The sequence below is a fragment of the Physcomitrium patens genome, chromosome 6 (assembly GCF_059467195.1).
Source record: "Physcomitrium patens ecotype Gransden chromosome 6, ASM5946719v1, whole genome shotgun sequence".
Taxonomy (NCBI): domain Eukaryota; kingdom Viridiplantae; phylum Streptophyta; class Bryopsida; order Funariales; family Funariaceae; genus Physcomitrium; species Physcomitrium patens.
Window position 1 is genome coordinate 20,198,759 of NC_143415.1, and position 27,441 is coordinate 20,226,199.

The 27,441-nt window shown below is 32.3% G+C and overlaps 1 protein-coding gene across 1 annotated transcript; it reads left to right on the top strand.

Moving 5' to 3' along the window:
* Positions 1-24,665: 24,665 nt before the first annotated feature.
* On the top strand, positions 24,666-26,672 carry LOC112283334 (uncharacterized). The gene has a single exon (XM_024521910.3). It carries the CDS (start codon positions 25,428-25,430, stop codon positions 26,259-26,261), a length of 834 nt encoding a protein of 277 aa, XP_024377678.1. The 5' UTR covers positions 24,666-25,427; the 3' UTR covers positions 26,262-26,672.
* Positions 26,673-27,441: the final 769 nt, after the last annotated feature.

Here is a 27,441-nt window from a genome sequence, read left to right on the forward strand (position 1 = left end):
TATGAAATTCTTGATCAGATTCTCTTTGATATATTCCTTGAGTTTAGCTAGTTCATTTTTTCATAAACTATAGATTGGTCCAAATGGCGGTTGTGCTGTTTCTTGAAGGTCAATTGAGCAATCATAGGGACGATGTTTTGGAAGAGTATCCGCATTCTTCTTTTCAAATACATCTTAAAATTCTTAACATTGGTTGGAATGCCACTTGAAGTCTTTGCATCATTAGAAACCTATATGGCATTAATGATACAAGGTGATCCTTCTTTTGCAGCATGCAAAAAAGCTCTCACACCTACAAACATAGGTTTAATTGTACTAAACTTATGACTTTCTATTGGATTAATTTCACTCTTAATTATGCTTTTAGAGAAGTCAAGGATATGAAAAATCCGATCTATGTAAAGATTATACTTTTTTAACCATTATAAACCTAAAATGACTGGATTAAAGAGAGATCTAATTATATTAAAGATTACTCAATTACTATGACTACTATTACTACATCTATAGCAAGTGTTTCATGAATAAAATTTCTTGAAGATAATGGACGACCATCTATGATTCATACATGAACAAGTTTGATTTTTTGTACTAACAAAGTTATGACTTTTAACAAATTCTACGTCTAAGAAACAAGCTGAGGCTCCTGAATCTATCAAGGCAGAGGCTTTATAATTATTAGGTCTTAAATGCACATCTATTACAAAAAAAAAAAAGGTTTTGAAGAGAGGATAGGACCTTCATTAGAAATTGTATAAGATTTCAGCTACATGGTCCCTATTGTAACTAGACAAATTTGTTTTCCAACACATTGTCTTTTTTGATAGATGTGCTCCTTATTTTGTGATTTTGTAGCTTCTTTGGACAATGTTGAGTAATGTATTTAGATTCTCTACAATATAAGCATAATCCTTCTGAACGGCATTGAGTCTTTTCTTGCTCGATAAGAAATTTAAAATGTATCATATCAATATGCATATCCTTTGCTTCTGAATGTATGTATTTAGGAAATATTGGTTTTGCCATCAAATTCTAGTAACGTTGAGGCCTATTTGTACCACTTTCAGATTGAAATTTAAAAAGTCGATTGTCACATTTCACACCAAAGTCAATTACTTGACTCAATGTTTGAGGATCAGATAAGTTAAGCATCAATTTCTTTACTTCATAATGTAATCCAAAGAAAAATTGGGTAATAAATGCAACATCATTTCACTTGATATTAGTTGCAAGTTGTTAAAATTGTGAAGCATATAACATTACAGATCAATTATCTAGTCACAAAACATAGATCTTGTTGGTTACAAGACGTGTTGCATCATGTTTTTCATACATGGACTGAAATTTTATCAAAAATACCTCTAGATTATCCAATATTGGATCTTGTTGTTCAAAAAAAAGATGAAAACCACAATAGTTCTGAACTTGAAAAAAGTGTACCAATGAATCTAACTTGTGATCTTCGAATTGGATAGCTTTGAGGTTGAAGTTTAATGAAAAGTTGTACTTGATTGATAAATCCTCAAAATTGGATCTTGTACCATCAAACTTCTCGGGCAAGGCAACTCTTTGTTCTCTAATACTTAAAGGATGTTCCATCATGGATAGAGGGACATGATTTGGTGCAGATGTTGAAGTAGCTCTAATCATCTCTATATCCTCACTTCTTGCCATTCTTATTGATCCTTGTGAAGTAAGGACTTGATGACAAAGAAAATACTAAGAACAATATCAATTTAGAAGAAGGTAATCTGTAACTTCTAATATGCTTATGTCTTATCATGAGAAAAAGAATAATCCATACTTAATCAAGACAAGACAAAGTTTTGATACTATAAGTGTACTCTTATCAATCTGTCTAAGACATGAATTAAAAGATGATGCATAAATCAATGAAATCCGAATCAAAGAAAGAGTGAAAAAATTGAAATAAGGAAATACGTAAATTAAAAGAAACTGGAAAGTCTTATCGCCAAAAAACAAGAAAACTTAATACTCTTGAAATTAGACTAGAAGCAAGAAAGGAGTTGATAAGAGTGAGAGGGCTTCATTCTTGTCTCTATATATACTATCTAATTAGGAGCTATGTGGCAATATTCTATAAGACCTCCAATATGTGTTGAATTTATAAGATACATGCCTTGACTTACAAGGCAAGTTTTTCTATATGTGGGCCACATATTTAGTTTGGTCTTTAAGTTAACATGTGTGGCACATGGCCAACTTATTGACCACATTTCTAATCCAAAAAGTCAATTAAAGACACCTATAAAGTCAAAGTAGTGCATATGAAGCTTCTAGGAAGCTACTATAGATGAAATTATAGAATTAACTTACTTTTATCTACTTCTACTTATTTCTACCTATTTATACAAGTAATTACTGACTTATATGCATATGCCCATGACACAATGTTCTGTATGACTTCCAAAACGTGTTGATTTTATAAGACACGTATCTTAACTTATAAGGCAAGTTTTTTTTTATATAAGTGCCATATAGTTAGCTTGTTCTACAAACTATCAATACGTGATTAATTTATTGACTAAGTTTCTAATCTACCAACCAACTATAAATACATGTAAAATCAAAGAAACATCTATAAAGCTTCTAGAAAGCTTTTCTAAAAAATATTATGTAATTAATCTATTTTTATCTATTTCTACTTAATTATATAGATAAATATTAGAATAAATATGTATGTCCATGACATCTACATAACCATTTTTTTTTAAAAAGAGATGAAAATAGTAAAAATTAATATATTTATTATAAATTAATATTATTATTTTAAAAATTAAATAAAATTTTAAAAATATTTTTAAATTAATAAATTATAATATAGATTTTTTTAATTTATCACATGAATATCTTTTATGCTATATATCCTTGAATATATATAATAAATTTTTTATTTATACTAAAAATATTTAAGATAATTTTACAAAAATAAATTTTGTACAATGACTTATTATTTTATTTATTTATTATAATATTTTTTAAAATCATAATATATTTCATGTAATTCTCTCATGAACTTTAAAAATTTTATTAATTCTATTTAAAAAAGATTTTATTTTAAATTATTTTAAATATTTTTATTACAAATAAAAAAAATTTATATATATATATATATATATATATATATATAGAGAGAGAGAGAGAGAGAGAGAGAGAAAAGAAAGGTGCTTGACATAGAAATATCTATGCAATAAAAAGAATTATGTCTACTTAATGATTTCTTGAAGATTTTGCCATTTCAAGAAACGTTTGTTATATAATTTTTATAAACAAGATATAAATCTACATATGAATTGTAAAAAAAATTTGATTTTCTAATTGAATGTAGAATCTTAAACTTAAGAAAATATTTTAGTACATATGAACTAAATAAAAGAATAAGCTAGAATTATTTATAATCTAATTTGTAATTTATTCATAGTTTAATTTTTTTCCAAATTTTTTTTAAAACATTCATTTTTTTTCTATTAAGATAAAAAATTTATCTTTGATTATTATATTATCATATCCATGACTTTTAATGATACACAATATAAAAGCTTTAGAGTATAAAGAGACAATAATATTTTAAATGGATTGGTTACACAATATGAAGGAATTCTGAGAAGATTGCTTAGTATATATTGTGTCTTCTGATTAATTAATGTTCAATTACTATGAAAGATTAGATTATACAAATTTTTCCAATTCCACTATATTATACAAAATTCATGACAAAGAGTAAAATTATAATAGAATTATGCTAAAAAAATTAGGATTTTACTCCAGTAAGTTTTAATAGTGACATGATTGAGATAAAATAGACTTATATAGATGGTATTAATGATGGCTTTATATGCATAGATACTCAAGTCCAAGTTGGCTTACATATTGGTGACATTGAGTTTATTTAAAGAAATAAAAAAAAGGTGTAATATGTAACGAGGGAGAATATGTTGGAACTAGAACTAGCTACCACTGTAGTGTGATTATAATAGTTTACAAGTATGAATCCAATTCATGCCATATCTTGTGAAAAACTATCCAAAAAATTAACTAAAAGTAGTATTGGCTTTTTATTAAATACATAGGTCATTGAAATTAAATTTAGTAAAAAAACATGAGAGAAAAAATAAATTATCTATAATATTGTATAATAATCATATATTTTATAGAATAGCAATCTATACAAGAAACAATGCAAACATGGATCAAATAGCTATAAACTCAAATTTACAAAGAAATATAAGTATGAAGAGATTTTATCAATGATAAGAATGTTAAAAAAAAGAAATTTAACTCACACTTAGGTAATTTAAAAAGATTAGAAAATAATTCAAAGATAGTAATATATTAAACTAGAATGGCTATTTCAAAAGACAAGAAGATTAGAAAGTCTTGATACAAGTCTAAAAGACTAGAAAGGCATTGTTAAGAGTGAAGAAGGCTTCACTTTTGCTTCTATATATACTATCTTATTAAGAGCTATATGATGATATTCTATAGGACCTTCAATACATGTTGACTTTGCAAGACACATGTCTTAATTTATAAAGCAAGTTTTTTATATATAAGCCATATAATTAGTTTATTGTATAAGCTATCAATACATGTAAAATATCACTAACTTATTGACTAAGTTTCTAACCTACCAACTACAAATATATATGAATTCAAAGCCACATTTATGAAGCTTCTAAAAAGATTATCTAAAAGATATAATAAAATTAATCTACTTTTATGTATTTCTACCTAATCAAATAAATAACTATTCAAATAAATATATGTGTCTGTGATATTATTCTTCCTTCTAAAGACAAATTCCATGATAAGTGGTCATCATATATTGAAAAAATCCAAGATGCAGCAACTTATATTTGCCACATATTCTAATCTTTATTGTCTTTGAAGATAGTTGATAGGTCTTCTCAATCATTGATAGTGTTCTAAACTAGAATGAAAGGACCTCTCTATTATTTGATTGTTGTTGAGGCCTTCATAACTTCCTTCAAATAAAATATTTGAAATACCATCAAGAATTGTTCTTATATTTAATAAAATTACCAAATATCTAAAGTCTTTTTTAAGGTCGTGATACCAATCATATTGAATCTTACCATCTATTCAAAAAAAATATGTCATTCTTGAAGATCTTTATCTTAATTATATCATCTTGAAGGTTGTAACAATCACAATGTATTGATTGATAAATCAACAAATAATGGCTCTTAAGTTGAATTTGTTGGTTGTTGGTTATTTCTTTATTGCCACAAATACATAAAAATTACAAATAAAGATAGAAGATAGAATACTATCTTCTTTACATCTTATTTCTTTTATAGGAAATATTTACTATTCTTCATCTGAGTTTTTAAGGATGTTGATGAAAAGCCTGTAGAATAGATATTAGTTCGTTTTTATAAGATATTGGTAAAATAAACTAATAGTCCATAGAATAATCAGTTTAGGAGGACGGATGATTGATTTAGTTATTAAAAGCGGTTATTATAGGATTACGGTTAGAATCTGGAAATTAATAGCAATTATATAGGAGTTGTAGAAGTTTGTCGAGGGGCCAGATTGTGATAGTCATGAGCTGTGGTTAAGCTTGGTGCTTCCTCTTTGTTTTTTTTGTTTTCTTTGTTGTTGAAGAGTAATGGATAGTTTCTGAATACTGAGAAGTGAGTTTATAGAATAAATCAGAGATTGATTTTTGAGTTATTGATTATGTAATTGGAGTACTGAGTGATTGAATTATATGAAAAGTTATTAGAAGATTGATTATGGATGGAAGATTATGGTTGTTGTTTATTAAAAGTTGTGTGTGTGTATTTTGACAGAGGAAGTCTGTGATAACAAGAATTCTATGAATTCAGATTGATTGGAGTGAAGTCTATTATTCGTGGTGTTGGATGGAATTTATTGAATTTTGAGCGGTCTTTTGAGATTGCAAGGTTGCACATTGTGGTTATCAGTTGATGAAGGAATATTGTTACTGGGAGGAAGCATCGTAGTGTTCCTTAGTGTTTTAGTGGTTTGAAATATAGTTAATTATGTGACCCTAATAAGTGAAACTCATGCGCTTAGTCTTTCCTTGTGTTTGAATTTTCCTATATAGGTTTATTCAGGAAAGAATTGTAGAATAAGTAAAACGATAATCACATTTTGGCACTGCTATCAGGGATTGATAATAGCATTGAATATTAGGAATTAAGTGCCGGATGAGTAGATGGAAAATAAGAAGAAAATTCAGTAGTATATAATGAAAGATTATGGTTATTTAGAATGAGAACATTGTAGTAAAGAAAACATGCAAGTCGAAAGAAAGACAAGAAAGAGCACAAGCAAGAGAATTGTTGCAAAACAAGCAAGAACTCAAGTTAAGAAGGAAGCGTCGACAAAGTTGGATTAAGCCATGGTTGCATGCCTGTCGGCATATCCGAGTATACCCAGAAGCTGATCGACATCAAATATTTTAGCAATATATACCGTTAAGAAAATTGCCAAAAGCACTCGCAGGAAATTTTGTCAACAACCCAGCGTATCTCTTGAGCTCGTTAACTGCAAGTGGAGGAAATACAGAAGAATTGGGTACTCCGTTGGGTACCTTCCGAATAGCAAAAACTACCAATTCTATAAAAATTGATTTTATAGAATGGCATAAATTGCTTGCCAATAAGGGCCAATTTAGCGTATTTTAAAATCAGTCGTTTTCACCTCCAATTCAACCAATAAACTTATTCAGGGATAATAATAATAAATTGAAGAAGTTGGAAAGTCTAAAAAAGATAATTGGAGAAGGCAGTGGTAATTTTAATAAGAGATTAAGCGGCACATTGTCTTCTTCAATGGCGACGGGTGGTCCAGCGATTCCAATAGCAGTACAAATGGGTGACGTGAGCGATCACACAACAAGCGTGGCTCCATTACCTACTTTTAGGAGCTTTTCGGATGTGGATCTCAATCAATATTTGTCTCAGTTTCTAATAGCATGTGTAGCTAATAATAGAAGAACCAAAGATATTTAATTATGATGGTTGCCAACAACCTTAAAAGACCCGATGTTTGAATGGTACAACTGCCAACCAGTGGATCAATTTCTGAATTGGAAAGCATTGAAGAATACATTTTTAATCCATTTTCAGCCAATAGGTTTTGAGGATCGTCTTCAAGAGAGGTTAATGAATAGCAAAATGATCCTAGGAGAGGTGGTGGAATCGTATTATGGTTCGGTGGCTGATATACTCGAATCACCAAATGCCGGAGGGATTTATCTTATCTATATTAATCAATGGTTTGCAACCACCAGAGTTAAAAATGTTTATGAAAGAAGCTCAACCCGGTATGGTGTCTGCATCTCTTAATAGAGCCAAGGTTTGGGAGGAATGCCATTATGATCAGTTTTAAATTGCGGGAGCTACGTTGATTCTAGTTTAAGGCAGTTATCAAAATCTAACTTGGAACGGATCAATGGGTGCTTATCCACTGATATATTAGATACAAGGGTCAATTCCAATGCCAATATTCAGGAGCCAATTAATATCACTCCGTTGCAAGCTATACTACCAAACGTGACAACGGCGTATGCTCCCTATTTTCCGTATCAACAACAAGCGTTAACTGTGGCAGAGTTACCAATAATACCAACCCCAAAAGATTCCAATGAAGCCTTGTTGTTGAACAAGACAAAGAAAATAGAAGAAATGGCCGTCAATATGGCCAAGGATAAGGAGAAGAGGCAAAAGCCTACCAATACTAGGACCAATATTTGGTACAGTAATTGTAAGGGCCATGGTCATTTGGTAACAGAATGCTCTTCACCCTCACAAATGATGGATCAATGTACATTTTATGGAGGAAAGCACTTAACAACTAATTGTTGGAATTTACAAAGGCAACAATAATTCAGGAATCAGACCATGATCCCACCAACTCATTGGGATGTCAATCAAATTCAATCAAGAAATACGTTTGGATGGAATGGAAATCGATCTAATCGATAAAATCAAGCATTCAATAACTTTCAAAGTTCCAATTTTAATCAGGGGTCTGCATCAAACTCCAAGACTACAAAAAAGAGCAGTAGATGTATTAACAACATGCTCCACCAGTGTCATCAAACCAAGTTCCCTCTATTCCAACGGGACAACCAAGATCATTTTCTAACCCTACATGGAACAAGCCTACTAGGTATATACCGATAGAAACACCCAATATGCCTGTTGGGAGTGTAAGAAAACTACTTCATTGTTTTTGTTGCAGACAGATTGACCATTATGCCAGTGAATGTCCCAATCCCAGAGCCAGTGACGATTATGTGCTAGTTTGTGGAAATTGCAAGCAGTCGGAGCATACTTATCAGCAATGTAATGCTCCATTCAATTTCAATAATCAGGATCAACAGATTCATAACCAAGGAAAAATAGAAGAGACAAATCAAGATCCTCAAGATTCTTCAATAAATCAGGTGGAATGTATCTAAGCCGTTTTTACTAGGAGTCAACAAAAAAAGAAAGGACCAATTCAACATTTGGGTGATTTTGAAGTGAATGGCCAATTTGACCCAATTATGGGAACATCCAATGCAGGTCTTATTATGGGCCTCTTACCCAGTATGAGACCTGACTCGATTGGGCTACACAATGAGGTATCGATCACGGAGGCTTCGGATCCATTTCAAGGTGTTTTGTTCTCTACACAATTTTGAGAAACGTCATTTTTGTTGAAAGATCATCTAGGAGGCATGAATTCCAAGGAAGTTCCATCTGCTCTTCCAATTTCGAGTCCAGGGTGGAAGAATTTCTTATTTCAAGGAGTTAAACTCCAACCAATGAAAAGAAAGAGGGTATTGGGTATTATCCTAAATATGGAATCCTATGACATATTGAAGGATCTAGATGCTATTCGGCCTTCTATTTCTATGAAGCAACTTCTAGCGATTGCACCAGAGTGCCATTCTACATTGAATTCATCGTTAACATGGCATATGCAATGTAATAAAGAAGTTTGTGAAGTCAATTTGAACCTTGACTCAGGTGCATCAACCATCAATGTTTTGATTGATGGTATTATGATCTCGGGTGTTTAGGTGGATGGTGGTTCCAGTGTCAATTTAATGAACGCTGATACAATGGATGCTTTAGATTTGAAATACTTAGTATCCACGACATTGGTATTACGGATGGCAGATCATAGCCGGGTTAAATCAATGGATATTTTACAGAGTGTTCAAACTATAATTGCTGGTATTACATATGTAATTGACTATATTATCTTTTAGTTACAACGTTCGACTTTATCATATTTAATTTTATTGAAACGACCCTAGCTTTATCAGGTGAAGGTCAAAAACAATTGGCATCGGGATACTTTGACAATTGGCAAGGACGGAGACAAAATGGTATTACAAATGTATCCAGTATGCTATCACGAGGAGTCTCAATTGCCAGCATCTGAATTGATGTCGGACAATGAGCTTAGCTCCGATGATGATGCAATCACATCGATTATGGAGGCGTTCGTGGAGGCAGCACAACATCCTAGAATAGTGTACCATTGTAGAGGTCGGGGGGAGTACTTGATATACCCGATAGATTCAGAAAACTCTGAGCATGTTAGTATTGATTAGATGACCAAATATGATGTGCACCATGTGAGTGCTCTAGACACAGGATTTAGTACTTTGCACATGTCAAACGTATCGAGTGATTTTCAACCAGCGTGGGAGTTGAAACAGAACATCGCAGTTATACCTTTATGTCAAATTATTAACTTGGTGAGCACAGTAGAATCTCGGACAATTAAGGTCTACAAAGATATTAAGGACCAGGAGTTGACTTGTTGGACAGAGTTTTTCTTGCAGCATAAGTCTAATTTTGCTTGGACTTATGCTGATTTAAAGGGTATTTCTGTTGACGTCTGTGAGCATCGTATTATTTTAGAAGAAAACACTAAACCGGTATGGCAAAGACAACATTGCCTTAATCCTAAATATTTCCTCATGGTGAAGGAGGAATTAGACAAGCTTCTTGCGGTTGATTTTATTTACCCAGTATTGAATAGCGAGTGGATTTCTCCAATCGTGATGGTATCGAAAAAGAATGGAAAAATCTGCATTTGTTAGGATTTTTGGATACTTAATGAGGCCACCAAGAAGGATTACTTTCCGTTGCCTTTCATAGATAGTATATTGAACGCCATAGCTAGTCACGAATGTAATTTGTTCCTCGATGGATTTTTTAGATATAATTAAGTTCAAATTGCAATAGAAGACTAGCTTAATATGACCTTTACTACGGATTGGGATATAATTGCTTATCGCATGATGCCTTTTGGATTATGTAACACCCCAACCACATTTTAGAGAGTGATGACTCAGGTCTTCCAAGACTATTTCTAGCTGTTTACGGAGATCTTTTTAAATAATTTTTGTACATTCAATACAAAACAGGATCATCTTAATTGTCTGGACAAATGTTTGGCTCGGTGCGTTAAGTTTAGAATATTATTGAACTTGGAGAAGTATCAATTTGATATTCCATCCAGTAAATTATTGGGACATATCATCTTCAGCCATGGTATTGCTACAGATCCTGACAAAGTACAGCATATAATGAACTTGCTCCAATCAGAGACGGTCTCCAATGTTCGTGGATTTGTAGGCTATGTTAGTTATTATCGAAGATTCATTCATTCGTTCGTAATTATTTATCAACCTTTAACGAACTTACTGAAGATACCTCCATCAGATGGGACTAGTCCCATTTGGACCATGGAGTGTACCGTGGCCTTTGAAGCGTTGAAGTCAAAATTGGTCTCTGCACCAATATTGGTGGCTTCTCGTTAGACGGAGACCTTTCATGTATACATTGATGCATCCAATGTGGCTATTAGATCGGTATTAAGTCAGAAGGATGACAAGGATCTGGATCATCCTATCTATTATGCCAGTCGATAATTGATGGCTATCGAATGCAATTACACTATTACTGAACACGAAGCGTTAGGTATGATATACTTGGTTCAAAATTTTTGGCACTATTTGCTTGGATATCCGTTTATTTTTTATGTGGATTATGATGCCCTTAAATACATGATTAATAAGCCTCAATTGAGTAGGTGCATTGTCCGATGGGTCTTACTCTTACAAGAGTTCAATTTTACGATTATCGTATGACCTGGGAAGAAACATGCCAATACTGATCATTTATCCTGATTGTCTAATATTCTCGACAACGAGCTTGTCCCGGATGCTCTTTCCAACATGGAATTATTTGTGGCGGATGTGATTTCCCTCGAGTATAGTGAAATCATTTAGTTTCTGACTTTCGACACCTTTCCACAAACTTTCATCGAGAAGCTTAAGAAGCGACTCATTCTGAAGAGTGCCCCGTACATAATGATTCACGATGCTTTGTATAAATAAGGCAAAAATGGTATTTTACGTCATTGTATCTTTCTAAGTGAAGTACAATCAATCCTTGAAGGTTGCCATTTGGATAGTTGCAGTGGTCATTTTGCGGGAGATAACTACTCGCAAGGCTTTAATGGCCGGATATTGGTGGCCCACAATGTTTTTTGATGTATATCAATTTGTTCGTTGTTGTGATCCCTGTTAATGAATTGATCTACCCATTGGCACTTCCACCATGCCATTAGTTGCAATCTTGGGACAAACACCATTCAAAAAATGGGATATTGATTTTGTCGGTCCCATCGCACCACCGTCAAAACTTGGCCAGAAGCAATATATTTTAGTCGCCACAAACTATATAACAAAATGGGCAGAGGCTATTGCTACCCGCCATGATTATGCCAATACGATGGCTATGTTTCTATATGAGAATATTATAACTTGATTTGGATGTCCGAAAGAATTGATTAGCAAACACGATGTCATATTACGTGCTTTCCTGCTCGAGAACGTGCCGGGCGTCTGGCTGTAGAAGGTAGTATGGAGATTCACTAATATTCAAGCAGTCTATCAGTTTTTGACTGTTGGAATATAAACAACTGCAAGAATACATCGTAAATCTATACGGATGTCCTTCGACTGCTCGCTGAAGTCCTTTTTGTCCCAATCGATAGGTCTCTAGACATTACAGAGAACCCCAAACAACCCAAACTGCTAATCTTCAATACCGCTTTATACTCACGATCTTGTATCCACTAACTGTCTCGTTAGATTAACCCAATAAATTTCATTCACTCCGCATATTCAATCCTATAGACATCCTTTTAATTCTTCAATCACAAACATAACTTTGATTTCACAAAACAGTCAAGAGTAATCACACCCACTTCATTAAAAATCCTGATTCACCATTACAACACTGACTTCAGCAACGATTGCCTCAGTCTTCCCAAAACCCTATGAAGAAAAAAAACCCAATTCTCTGTCTTTTTTTCCCTTCCCGAAGCATGAAGCTAGTTTTTCGACCCTTCTCAAACCTTCTTCTCCCTCAAAAAAAAAACCTTCATTTCTTAACCTATCCTCTCTTTTAATCCTAATTCTCCCGTCTTTCAAACCCTAGCCTCTAAATTTCTTCAATCTTCCGTCTTGAATCTGGAATTGGCTCCGTCGTCAAAGCTTTCTCCTCCGTTTTTACCTTTAAGAGATCCTTTTGACAGAAGGACGTTCCCGGAAGAGCACAAAGGACGGAACAGCTTGAAACGGAATCGGAGCTTCGTAATCGGGACCACATTGAGTCGCCCGACCAATTCAGGTCTCATATTGGCTAAGAGGCCCGTAGTAACCTGGATGTTCCCGTAATTGGACCGCATTGGGTTGCCCGACCAATTCAAGTCTCATATTAGCTAAGAGCTGGATTGGATGTCTTGAAATTGGATCCAATTGGCTCTTCAAACCAGGCTCACCCGTCATTGAATTGGTCCTTTTCCTTCCTGCTGACTCCCGTTATTGGAATCGAATGGAGCATTTCAGTATGCCCCGGCTGACTGTAACGGGGTGACTGAACCTGGCCACTCAGTATTTGCACTGGAATTGGTCGTTGCTTCCAATATTCGAGGTAACTGAACATTAATAAAAATCCTCTTTCTTTATATTTTCACAGTATACTCGTATTACAACATGACAATGGCACCCATTTCTTAAATGCTACCATAGTTGCCTTAACAAATACATATGAGATTAAGCATCAGAAAACCACTCCATATCATCCTCGTGCTAATGGACAAACGAAAAAGACCAACAAAATTTTGTGCAAGGTCTTGACTAAGACAATTTTGGGGGCGGATACCGATTGGGAGACCAAACTCTTTGCGACTTTGTGGGCATATCGCACTGCATATAAAGTAACTACCAACTCTACTTCGTTTCAACTAATTTACGGTCAAGAGGCAATTTTACCCATCGAATTGGAGGTTCAAAGTTTATGGATTGCCTTGGATGAACGACTTAGTGACAAAGAGTCATTACATTCTCGGTTGATAAAATTAGAAGAATTGGATGAAATATGAGCTACAGCTCTTTTTCACATGGAAGCAACTCAAAAACAGAGGAAAAGTTACTATGATAGTAAACTGCGTCCAAAGATTTTTATGCCCAATGATTTGGTATTACTGTACGATTGCCGGTTTAATAATTTTTTGGAAAAATTTCAAGTTCGTTGGTATGGGCCGTATTAGGTGATTGAAGATTTTTCTAATGGATCTATTCAATTGGAGGATTTCATGGACTATCGCTTCAATACTTGCATTAACCGAAAATGATTATGATTATATAATACATAAAACCCGGGACGAGTTTTCATTTTTTTTGGAGGGGTGACTTCGAATGGACACAAGGTAGACCTAAGTATGGTATAAGTGTGTTAGGATGTAGAGGCAACTGAAAAGATAGTTAGTAATTATTAATGTGTCAAATGGGATGGAGGTGAGAAACAGACAGTATAAGTAACATGTTGTCATGATCACCGATAGTAAGAGAATAGGAATGGAGCACCAATTAGAGGTCATTCTATGTTGTCGTTCTTGATTATTTTTTGAAATTACTAGTTCTTGTGTTTCCTATGTTTTCGAGCGTAGTAGTTCCAATTAAGAGTTTGAGAGAGGGAGCATCATAGCAATTAAAAGTACACAGCGAGCTATAGATAAAGAGGATAGTGGTCAAAATGTAAGAGCTAGACGTGCATCAAAACCACTTTCTGTGATAATCGTTACCAATATAGAGCCGATGAAGTTGGATATCTGTTGGACGCCAAAAAGAATAAAAGACTTTCAAAATACACAATTGTTCCAGTTTTTATACCTGTCAGATCGCTTACCATCAATTAATGTGTCATTAGTGGAGGAATATATCGCAAACTACGACCCGGAGGATGGATCGAGTGTGGTAGAAAGGCGAATTATCGGGATTGATGGAACAATCCTAGAAAAGGTGTTGTATCTTTCCATTGGAGAAATTGTGGTAGGGGTTGATGATTCAAGTGACTTCAGTCCAGGAAGATATTTCAAGGGAGGTATGTCGGCATTTGAGAGGAGCCAAGATTGGCGGACTACTGAGGTAATTTCACCAAAACTCGTAGAATGGTTCCGTTTTGTGGTGAGGCAGTTAGGATTGTACTGACACCCCTTATATATGTCCAAACGGTTATTGTATGCAGCGGTAGGGGCACTGGAAGGAATGGTATTCAATTGGACAGTGTACATAGCTACTCGTATTCATGCAGAGATAGGAGCTAAGTGGAAATTGAAAAAATTTACTTATTTGCTTTGTTCCAATTATGTGTATGCTGTGATCACGCACACATTGCATCAAACAATGCTAGTAGAAGACAGTCTTGTACTAGTGCCAGTGCTTCCACAGAGAGAACAAAATTCGTTGGCACAGAATGTCAATACAGTGGATGTAATACAAGAAATTGGGGAGTCAAGTCGTACAGTGGCACAAGGGGCCGTTCCAGTTATTGAATCAAAACAAGTTCTAATTTGTTTAGCGGTGGAAGAAGAAAATGAAACGCCAATTTTGATGGATATTAATCAGTTGGCATTTCCACAAGGTCGATTGTCCAAAAGAATACCTCTTAAGAATGCTTTATTGAAGCAGATTTCACAAATACATTGTATGGTGCGAGAATTGGATGTAGAGAGTAGTAACAAACGGGATTTAGAGGACAATAAGAAAGTGATATCAGAGCAAAACCAAAGAATTGAAGAACAAGAATGGACGATAAACAAAATTGGGGAATCCAAGCTGGTATTGGAACAGAAATGAGTTCACGAATATGAGTCTTGGACGAAAGAAAAACAACACATCTTATAGATTGTGGAAGGACAACGGGATGAATTGATCTAGAATCACAAGACATGGGATTTGGAATTGGAGAAGCTCAAATGCCAGTTGCAAGCGGAAGGAGACAAGGCAGAGTTATTGACGAAAGAAAAAGAAGTATTGAGTGGCCAATCTAGATGCAAAACGAAGAAGTTGAGGTCCAAAATCGAAGTTTTACAAGCTGAGGTGACAAAATTGACGGAAGAGCTAACAGTGAGAAATCAGTCTTAAGTGTCAATTGAAGATGTTCCAGAATGGATGAATCAGCAGTAGCATCAGTTGGAACTCCGTGATGCCCAGATCTTGAAACTAGAGGCTCAAGTCCATGAATTAAGTGAGTATAATGAAGATCTATCAAACCAGCTGAGGAAGGAGCCAATAGATGGATTGGAGGAGGAGGCAAATTTGAATTTAAAACTAGAATTGGTAGAACCTACATTCAATAATACAGCAAATGATTAATTGGGTGGACCAGAAGAATTAGTAATTTTGTAGAATTTTGTTAAGTAGTTTTTAGATAGGAATCAATTGTGTGTTTGCGAGGACATTGCACAGATAGGAGTGGGACTATGTAGAATGGATATTAGTTCGTTTTTATAAGATATTGGTAAAATAAACTAATAGTCCATAGAATAGTCAGTTTAGGAGGACGGATGATTGATTCAGTTATTAAAAGCGGTTATTATAGGATTACGGTTAGAATCTAAAAATCAGTAGCAATTATATAGAAGTTGTAGAAGTTTGTCGGGGGGCCAGATTGTGATAGTCATGAGCTATAGTTAAGCTTGGTGCTTCCTCTTTGTTTTTTTATTTTCTTTGTTGTTGAAGAGTAATGGATAGTTTTTGAATACTGAGAAGTGAGTCTATGGAATAAATCAGAGATTGATTTTTGAGTTATTGATTATGTAATTGGAGTACTGAGTGATTGAATTATATGAAAAGTTATTAGAAGATTGATTATGGATGGAAGATTATGGTTGTTGTTTATTGAAAGTTGTGTGTGTGTATTTTGACAGAGGAAGTCTGTGATAACAAGAATTCTATGAATTCAGATTGATTGGAGTGAAGTCTATTATTCATGGTGTTGGATAGAATTTATTGAATTTTGAGCGGTCTTTTGAGATTGCAGGGTTGCACATTGTGGTTATCAGTTGATGAAGGAATATTGTTACTGGGAGGAAGCATTTTAGTATTTTTTAGTATTTTAGTGGTTCGGAATATAGTTAATTGTGTGACTCTAACAAGTGAAACTCATGCGCTTAATCTTTCCCTGTGTTTGAATTCTCCTATATAGGTTTATTCTGGAAAGAATTGTAGAATAAGTAAAATGATAATCACAAAGCCTCAATCTTTTTTGCTATATTTGTAAGAATTTTTTTTTTGGCTCCCACATGCATTCATTAATTTCATATCTACTCCAATAAATAAGATATTTTAGCCTATTTGAGTGCTACCTTAAATCTAAAACTTCTTCTATCTTGAACTCTTGATTATTATCTACTTGTATAAGAGAAGGTGGTATTTAACTTCTTCTTGAAATATTCATTATTTTATATGGTTCAAAAAGAGATATATAAAATATGAGATGGATCTTTATAGATTTCAATAGATATAATCAATAAGGAATAAGTTTGATTTAATTACAAGTAAAAAATGGTCCAAGCTTATAATAATCCAACTTATGATAAAGACAGCTAATCTTGATATTGTAATAAAGTAATCATATCTTATTCTCAACGTAGAATTGATGTTCTTTACAATAGGTTGTTCTTTTATTGTTCTTGATCTCTTTTTAATTGTACCTTAATTATTATAAGTAGCTTAGATAAATGATATTTCAAATCTTCTATTGTATAATTATCAACTTTTGAGAAGTCAAAAGCATCAAGTCATGGATGATAACCATAATTTACAAAAAAAAAAAAAAAAAAAAAAAAAAAAAAAATGTATAAAAGAATATATCATATTATTATAAGCAAACTCTGTCAATGGTAAAAAAAAAATTCCAATTATCTTGTTTGTAGTTAATGATATACCTTAAATATTGCTCCAAAACTTGATTTATATGCTTTATTTTTCTATTAATTTAAGGATGAAAGGTTGAAGATAGCTTTATGCCCACCTTAAAAACCTTAAAAAGGATCCTCCAAAATCTTAATACAAATTGAGTCTTCCTATCCAATATAATATCTTTGAATAATTTATAATAATAATACATATTATCAAAGAAAAATTCATTTTTTTTTTTTTTACTTGTGATATATTTTTTATATATTGCAAAATGTGCCATCTTGATAAAAAAATCTATTATGAAAAATATATAATGATATGAATTTGAAACTAAAAGACTTGAGATAAAATCCATAGAAAGAAAAGACTATGATTGTTCCAAAATAGGTATTGGCTAAAGAAGTTCATAAGGTTGATAATGAAGAGTTTTTGATCTTCAACAAATGTTACATGATCATATAAAGTCTTTAACTACCTTCCACATTTGAAGCCACAAAAATTCTCTAGATATTAGTTTCAAAGTCTTGTTATATCCAAAATATCTAGCTATTAGAAAATAGTATTAAGCTTGAAAAATAAGTAATTATCCCTTGCTTCCTCAAATATATAATTATTCTTCAAAATAAAAAAAATATATTATAAAATTCAAACTTAGAAGTATTATGAGACTTAGAAGAATTATTCTTAATATCATGAAGAAGAAGATAAGAGGACATATTTGATTGAACTTGCTTGAGAAAAGATGAATCAACAATCAATATTGATTTCATTAATCAAAGATGAAAATGCTTTGACTTCAAGAAAATTATTCTTTGTTGATCAAAAGTTGCATTTTCTTCTTGAATGCAAAATAAAAACATCTAGAATGAATGTTTGATAAACTTTGTTATTTTTTTAAGTTGAAATGTGATCTTGAAATCAATTTTTTTTAAAAACATACTCCAATGGGCTTGGCAACATTTCAAAATACATGCTAATATGAAGTACTCAAGGTTCTTGTGATCTTTTATTCTATTATGTGAAGTTTACTTGAGAATGTATTAAACACTTAGCTATAGAAAGAAAAATGGAACTTGCAACGATATGATTTTAATAATTTTAATAGAATTTTAAAAAAACTTTAATTAAATTATATCAATAATTATCAATCTTTAATTAAACCTAAAAGAAGTTTCAAAAACTTACAAAAGAAACATAAAAAAATCATGAATTAATCTTAATAAAATATATTTAATAATAATTTTTAAAAATATATCAAAAATATATATTTTTATTAAATCTTAATCAAATCTAAGATAAACCTTAATAATATCTTAATTAAATCTTAAATCCTAATCTTTTATCAAATCCTAAATAAATCATAATCAAATCTTAGACAAACCTTAATAAAATCTTAATTAAATCTTAAATCCTTATCTTTAATCAAATCCTAAATAAATCCTAAGAAAATCTTAAACAAATTTTAATAAAATCTTGGTCAAATCCTAAATCTTAGATCAAATTTTAATCAAATTTTAAATAAATTCTAATCAAATCTTAGTAAAATTTTAATCAAATCAAAATTAAATCCTAAAAAAGTTTTAGACAAAATCTAAATCTTAGATCAAAATTTAATCAAATATTAGATAAATTATAAATTATAATGAAATCCTAAGCAAATCCTAATCAAATCCTAAATCATAACCAAATCCCAGACAAATCCTAATTAAATCTTAATTAAATTCTAAATTCTAATTAAATTTTAATTAAATCTTAATCAAACCTTAGACAAAATCTAAGTCTTATATCAAACCTTAATCAAATCCTAAAAAAATCCTAAATCCTAACCAAAGCTTAAGCAAATTTTAATCAAATCCTAAATCATAATCAAATTCTAAAAAAATCCGAAATCTTAAACAAACCTTAATTAAATCATAGTAAAACCTTAAATTATAATTAAAAATTAAAAAAATCTAAAATCTTAATCAAATCTCAAAGAAATTATAATCAAATTGTAATCAAATTCTAATCAAATTCTAGATAAATCTTAAATCTTAATTAAGTCTTAAACTAAATCTTAAGCAGATTGAAATTTCAATAATCAAATATTGAATTATTCACCTTGACTAAAATTTAACTCAGACTTCAATCAATAAGAAATTAACAAGCACACAAAAATTGAGAAGAATTAGACTTAACAATTACACGAAAAGCTTCCAAAACCACTCAATTATTGGCTACTATCTTTCTCTGACTTAAATATTGATCTTTTTACAAAGATTTCTTCTTGCTAAATCATTAAATTACTCCAAAATTTTATTTATTTGTAGATATTTAAGTCTAAGTTGATCTCACAAATTTTTTCTTTAATCAAATTAGCCAATATTGTCAAATCTTGAAATCACTCATTGATCCTAAATATCAAATTTTTAAGATTATAATCCACAAAAATCCTCATGTACTTCAATTTAAGTACTCAATTGACATCAAATTTCTCACATACAATTACAACAAGCATCACAACAAACTACCAAAATTTCACCTATAAAAATACGAAAAAATTCATAAAATCCTCAAAATTATAAACTTATTTTTATTTCTTAAAATCAAAATCTATTAAGTACATTATTAACTTCAAAAATCCTTCAAAATTAAATATTTATCTAAATGACATAAAACTATTTTTTAAAAACTTTATCTTAAATTTGCTCTCAAATATCTTTTTTGAATTGACAAAAGAACCTTAGAGTAATCATAGGTGCTTGGTTTTATGCCTCAAGGTTTGATTTTGATCTTAATTGGAAATTAGTTCTCTCTGAGTATCAATTCTTGTCTTCTTAAAATAATTTTTGCTAAAATCAATTCTTAACTTTTTTCTATATATGCTTTTATTTTTTTTTCTAATCTATCTTGTTATATCTTATTTATGGCTCTACAAAATAAATAGAACTTATTTTCACAAAAGGTAATTCTAACACTAATAGATTTTATTACCTACCTATCATTTATATATTTTTTTTATCTACTATATATTTTTAATTAGATTTTTTTATAATAAAATATTTTATTTCTTCTTTCATCTAATGACTTTGTTATTATATAACACTGTATATACAATAATTAAACTAGAAGCGCCTTTTAGATGATGACACTACTCTTGAAATTAATCCTCATTTGTATAAGTTCTTTGTTGTGGATCTCATAGTTGATCTTGGCTACTGAAAATTTCTTGGAATAGAAAGCTACTAAGTAGAGCTTGTCATCTACTCTCATTTGTAAAAAAAATCACATTCATAATAAACTTTGATGTGTTTGTTTCTACAGAGAATGTCTTAGAGAAGTCGATGTAATATATGATTGGTACAAAAATAAATGATATCTTTAAGGCTTTAAAAGATGCTTTTGTACCTTTTTTCTATTCAAATTTATCTTTATAAGTCAGACGTATAAGAAGAGCTATAACTTGAAAAAATATTTGATGAAGATTTGATAATAATTGGCAAATTTTAAAAATATTTTATATCTTTAATTGTTTTTGAAATATTCTAATCCATAATAGTTGGAACCTTCTTGAGATCCATCATAAGATCTTTGTTGAAAATAACATATTTAAAGAAGTAAACTTGAATAGTATAGAATACAAAATTTTCCATCTTAGTATATAATCCTATATCTATAAGTTTTTGTAATACATGACAAACATGAAGTTCATATTTTTTTATATTCTTAGAATAGATTAAAATATTATCTAAATAAAAAATAACAAAATCATCAAGAAACTCCTAAAAAATATCATTAATAAGATGTTGAAAAGCAACTAGTATATTTATAAGTTCAAAGGGCATGATATTATATTCAAAATATCCATATCTAATTCAAAATGTAATTTTTCATTCATTTCTTTTTTTAATGCATACCAAATTATATATTTCTCATAAATCTATTTTTGTATAAATCTTTGCTTGATTTAATTAATCAATTAGTTCTTAAATTAAAAATAGAAGATATCTATTCTTGATGGTGATCTTGTTACGTCTTCAATAGTCCATATATATCCAAAAAGATCTATCTTTTTTCTTCACAAATAAGATAAGAATCCCACCTAGAGATATAAAATGGCATATGAAGTTTTTAGCCAATTTTCACTAATATATTCCTTGAGTGCAACCAACTTGTTTTATGATAGGCTATGCATTGGTTCAAATGGTGGTTGAGCTCCTTCTTGAAAATCAATGGAACAATCATAAGAACAATACTTTAGAAGAATATCTACATTTTTTTTTCAAATATATTTTAATAATCTTGGAATTAGCTTAAAATGCCGCTTGAAATCTTTTTTCTATCAATAATAGATATGACATATATAGCAAAAGATGATCTTTTCTTTATAGCATGCATAAAAGCTCTTGCACCTACTAATAATGATTTGGATGTATTGGTCTTATGGATTTTTACTTGCTTAGTAGAAAATAAGAAAAATTATGAAAAAAATTAAGGTTACAAAAAATCTAGTCTATTTGAAGGTTATACTTTTCTAGCCACAATAGTTCTTAAATAATTAGATTAGAATGAGATCTAATCACATAAAATACTATTTAATTATTATTACTAGTAATTACTATATCTAAAAAAAATATTTCATGTGTAACATCTTTAAAAGAAACAAATGACTATCTATTACTTCTATATGCATAAATTGGTTTTTTTCATTAGAGATATTTTTTATTTTTTAATAAAGTCTTTATCTAAAAAATAGGTTGAGGCTCTTGAATTTAACAAGACTAAAACTTTGTGATTTTTTGGTCCTAAACAAACTTCTATTAAGGAACAAGATGAAGGATTTGAGGAGAGAATAGGACCTTTACTTGGTATTATGCAAGATTCGAGCTACATAGTTCCTTTTGTAGTTGGAAAAACTTATTTTTTGACACATTGTCATTTTTGGCAACTATGCTTGTCATTTTGTAATTACATTTTTTCTTTAGATAATATTAAGTAGTATGCTTGGATTGTCCATAATATAGGCACAAACCTTCTTAACAATGATGAGTATTTTTTTTTCTTAGAAAGAGGATTAAAATATATCCTATCAATTTTCATAGGTTTTAATTTGAACAAAAAGCTTTCAAAAACTTAGAAAATATTGCCATGGCTTAACTTGTACCTCTCAAACAAAATCTTTGTTCTTATCATCTTTCAAAGAATAAATTATTGCATGCAATAGCTTGAGCAATGAATTACTCTAATAAATTTGTTCTTGATATTATCAACAATAAATCTTTGATATTATCTTTTAGTCCATATCAAAATTGATTGATAAAGGCTTTGTCATTTCAATCCATATTACAAGTAAGATTTTGGAATTGAACAACATATATGGTGGCTGAACATGATTTTTATCATAGAAATATGAGCTTAATTTCTACTACCATTTTTTAATAACTTTTTTCAAATGTAGTTGTAAATACTTCCAAGAATAAATTCAAATCATAGAATAGTAGTAAATCTATTTCTATCAAAGATGCAAACTAAGAAAGAACACTCTTATAAAAAAGTGCTCTTATAAATCTGACTTGAATAAATCCATTGGAGTATTGAAAAGGATGTTATATTAAATAAAACTTTATTTATTATAAAAATCCTCAAGACTTTGTCTTTGTTCTATTAAACTTCTCTAGCATACTTATCGTTTTTTTTTCTTATATTTATAGTAGCAAAATTCCTTAGATTTAATTATGAAATTGATCTATTTGTTTCTTTTAATTGCACAACTTTTTAGTACATACTTTGAACTTCATTATTAACTTCTTTCATAAGCATAGAAATAGTACTTCCATGATTCATGTTGAAAATATGTGAAATCTTTATCCTAATAATGTTGATAATCTCATGAAGATTTGTAATAGTTATAAATTTATTCTCACTTCTGCCAAGAGTAGCATCTATAATTTTTTTTTTTTATAGATAATTCAAATAAATTCAAAAAATTAAATTAATAGATAACTCTACAACTTCTAGTATCAAATAAAAATTTCTACAAAGAAGGATAATCTTCTTACCTTAAGAAAAAAAAATCAATGTTAGAAAATTATAAGTTAGTTTAAAAGTGGGTAGTCTACAACCTTCAAAAATACAACAATAGAAATAGAATAATCTACTCATCTTTAGAACAAAATAAGAATAATGAGTTAAGATTCTTGTCGAATTGTCAAGGACATGAATCTCAAAGAAAGAAAATTCAATATACTCTTATGTCATTTAAAAAGATTAGAAAGTCACTCAAAGATGGTAATATATTAAACTAGAATAGCTATTGCCAAAGACAAGAAAACTAAAAAATATTGAAACAAGACTAAGGACTAAAAAGATGTTGACAAGAGTAAAAAAAATTTCATTCTTGCCTCCATATATATTATCTAAATAACTGATCTAATTTGGCAGCCATCTCAGCAGTGGAATAAGATCCTAGCCAAATAGAAGACCTCTTGTTTGGCTCTCAAAGACCAATTTGCCCCACACCTTCATGTATATGCCCTTGTACACCTTAGATCTCTTATCTATTCTTGAATGATGTCACCTTCACATCTCCTATAATATAATTTAGCTTACCTAATGTCACCTTCACATCTACTATAGTGTAATTTATCTTATCTACAATAGAGAAGTAAGCTCTATTTGTATCAAAAAATAATAATAATAGATCTCCTATCTATTCTCGGATGATGACACCCTCACACCTACCCATAATAGTAGACCGATTGTGTGAGCATATGAGATTTGTAAAGCTTAATTACGGAAAAGCCTTTCATTCATTGATGAGTCCACAACGTCGATGCATTTCTGAAGCCTTGGGACGAGACAGTTGGCGGCGCCTCACAGTTGTCGAGAAGCCCTACTCTCATCATGATCACAGCCAAATAAAGATGAATAATAATCCAAAGGCAGTGTCTGGCGCTGGTACTTCATTGCTGGAAACAAGTGGTGAGCAGTACAGCATCGTCAATCCACTGCTCCGAGGATTCATAACCCGTCATAGAATCTGGAAGTGCTGGGTCCCGTTGTATCCGAGGTCGATGCTTTGGGACCCCGAAATCCCGAGGCATAGAGTCTACACCTGGTTTCGACTACGCAGTACACACGTGATTTGGGAGTGAGTTGGATTCAGGTGGTGGTGAGGTGCCTACAATCTCAACATTCGTTAATTTTCCCAGCATTTCCATGAACTTGAAAAACGAGAGTTACTGTGCAGGACAGGGAATCAACGCGTCGGCACCAGGTGGCACCAGTGGTTGCCAATTGATTGTCGAAGAGTGAGTTTACAAGTCCCACTAGCTGTCAAACACGCCAAATAAGGCCACGCATCTCAAGGATGCTGTGGAAGCGCAAACCAAGACACGACTCCCCCAGACACATGTGTTGGGTTTTGCAGCCGCTTGGGCCCCTCTAGACGCGCTCCCATACTCCGTGTTGAGGGTTTGGGGTGCAACTCAGACGGCAGCACTGCTGCCTCCCCTACTTAATGGAGTGGCTTGTGTACAAAATTTCAATCCAGTGCAAGCCTCATCCCTCTCTTCAGGGACATTGGACAACGTACCCCTCCCTGCAGGAACTGGGAATCGCTACAAAAGGAAGAAATAGTAGGGAATGCAGATAGGTGTTTCGTAGTCACTCCGACACGGATGCTTGCGCCCTGCACAGCTAGCAGCTGATTTATTAACAACCTGCATAATCTGGCTTAATTGGGGGTTCTAGTCAGTGGAGTTCACTGGGGTTTTGTTTTTTCTTCCTTATTGTATTCACACCAGCGCAGTGACTGGTACATATTGGCTGGAGATTGAAGAGTTTAAATCGCCTCGATGCTTTACTTGGTTGCAGGCGATTCTATGACAATGTTAAGAGGCTTGGTACAGGATCCAAATGTTCGTGTAGATCAACCTGGGATTATGAGAAAATGATTGCAGTGGTGAATGCATATAAGAAGACGTAATCACAGTATGCTACGGCGGGATAGCTAAAGGTGGTGGAAGGATTTCGATACAAAGGTTAATTGCATACTCTGTTCTTTTGGCGTCGTGGTCCTAAAGACTGCAGGGAGATACCACGGTTGAGAGAAATTGCGCGGGTTAGGAAATTGGAGGGCGCAGAAATGGTGGAGAAAGCACCAGATCCGCAGCCTCTCAGTGCGAAGAGAGCAAGAGTTTTGTTGGCGCCTCGGATGGCACCCACCTCCGTTTCTAAGAAGCCTTCGCAAGGGAAGCAAATTCACAACACCACCTCAACATCGACGTCACCCCCGGGCAGTGGCAAGGTGTACAAGGGCGTACGCATGAGGGCGTGGGGCAAATGGGTCTCGGAGATTCGAGAGCCAAACAAGAGGTCTCGCATTTGGCTAGGATCTTTTCCCACCGCTGAGATGGCTGCCAAGGCGTACGACGCCGCTGTCGTGTGCTTGCGAGGCCCATCAGCCCCTCTCAACTTCCCTGACACACCTCCGTCTGACCTCCCTCTCTGCTCCACGCCCCGGGACGTGCAAGCAGCCGCAGCCGCCGCCGCGGCAGCCTGCCCACCACTACTAAATCAACTACATGCCGGAGCTACTCGAACTACATCACCGTCACCGCAGGAAAACATCATCGATAGCAATTCCCTGCATCCACATCAATTCTACTCCTCCTCTTCCCCGCCCGACACTGCATCGCAACAAAGCTCTGCACACTTCACCTTCCCAGTGCTAGAATCGAAAAGCATAGCGACAGATATGGAAGACTGGATCAACGCCGAACTAGGGTACTTCGAGCCACTGGATGCCGACGCTTTAGCATACCTCTCTGAACTGATGCTGCCATCGGATGTTGTTACCCCTGTCATGGACTCCATTGCGTTCCATGACGACCCTCCTTCCGAATCACATCCGCCGGGCAGCGACACTTCCGACGACCACAACGATCAGTTCCACCACAATCTCTGGAGCTTCACCTGATCCTGCTTGTCTTCAAATTGTAGGTGCAATTTTGCTTCAGCACTTGCCGAATTCAGCTCAACAAACTCATATAGTAGAAGGGATGAACTCAGAAATCCCCAAGTAGTTATATCATTCAACAATTCTTTCGTTGAATATGCGCCGAGCTCTTCGTAGACTTGTTGAAGGACTCCGCCGTGAATTCCCCTCAGCCGATGTTGTCCCCCTTGGTTCACCGACACATGAGAAACACAACACAATTTTCGCCGCCGAGCACATTGCTCCGTTTCTAGTGTAGGATGGGTAGAGTATTTTTATTTATTTATTTAGTTAGTTATTTTTCATTCTTTGTAAAACCATCGATCCATGTTTTTCTGATTCACAGACAGCAGTAAGAAATTATTCTTTTGACCGAATTGGTCAGCGCCTATCCACGCCGAGTCAACTCAACAAAGAGTGTTTTTGATATATACTTTTTATACGACATTGGAAATTGCAGTTTGTTTTGAATAATTTTTTATTAAAAGTGCATATCTTTGAATTGCTCAATACTAATGAGGTGCTTAGATTTAGAGGAGAAGATAGATCACAACTTTTAAACTTTTTGATTGATTGAAATTAAAAACTCATTCTTAGTTGGCTTTTTATGTTTGAGGGTTTCTAGGTCAAAGTACTTTTGAAATGTATAGAAATAAAAAGATGATGATTTGTAAGTTAATTAAACAACTTAATTAGTGTGTTTAGATTCTAACATGGACCATATTATATATTTTATAGTTACTATTTAAAATATTTAAAAACTAATTAAATTTATTGTATATTTAATTATGTAATAAAATTATCAAATGCAACAATTATAGTCAATGATCACAATTTTTTAAAACATAGATTTTATTGCTATAATATCAAAATATATTTTATAATATTAATGATTTCAAACAAAGATTTCTAAAATAAAGCTATAATATTATATATGATTTATTAATACTATAAAATAATAAAATAAAATTATACAAGATTTAATATTGGATAATTTAAATGAATTTTATTTAAATTTTAATCTTATAATGTAGAACACAATAGAATTTGTACAAAAGCTCATATTTGGATAATAAAAAGTAAAAAATAAAAATTTGATATTTTTATATGTAACAAGGACAAAAATCTCAAAGAAAGAAAATCCTCAATATATTCTTGTATT

Excerpts from the sequence above, each read along its gene's own strand:
- LOC112283334 (XM_024521910.3), top strand. The coding sequence starts at position 25,428 with ATGGTGGAGAAAGCACCAGATCCGCAGCCTCTCAGTGCGAAGAGAGCA.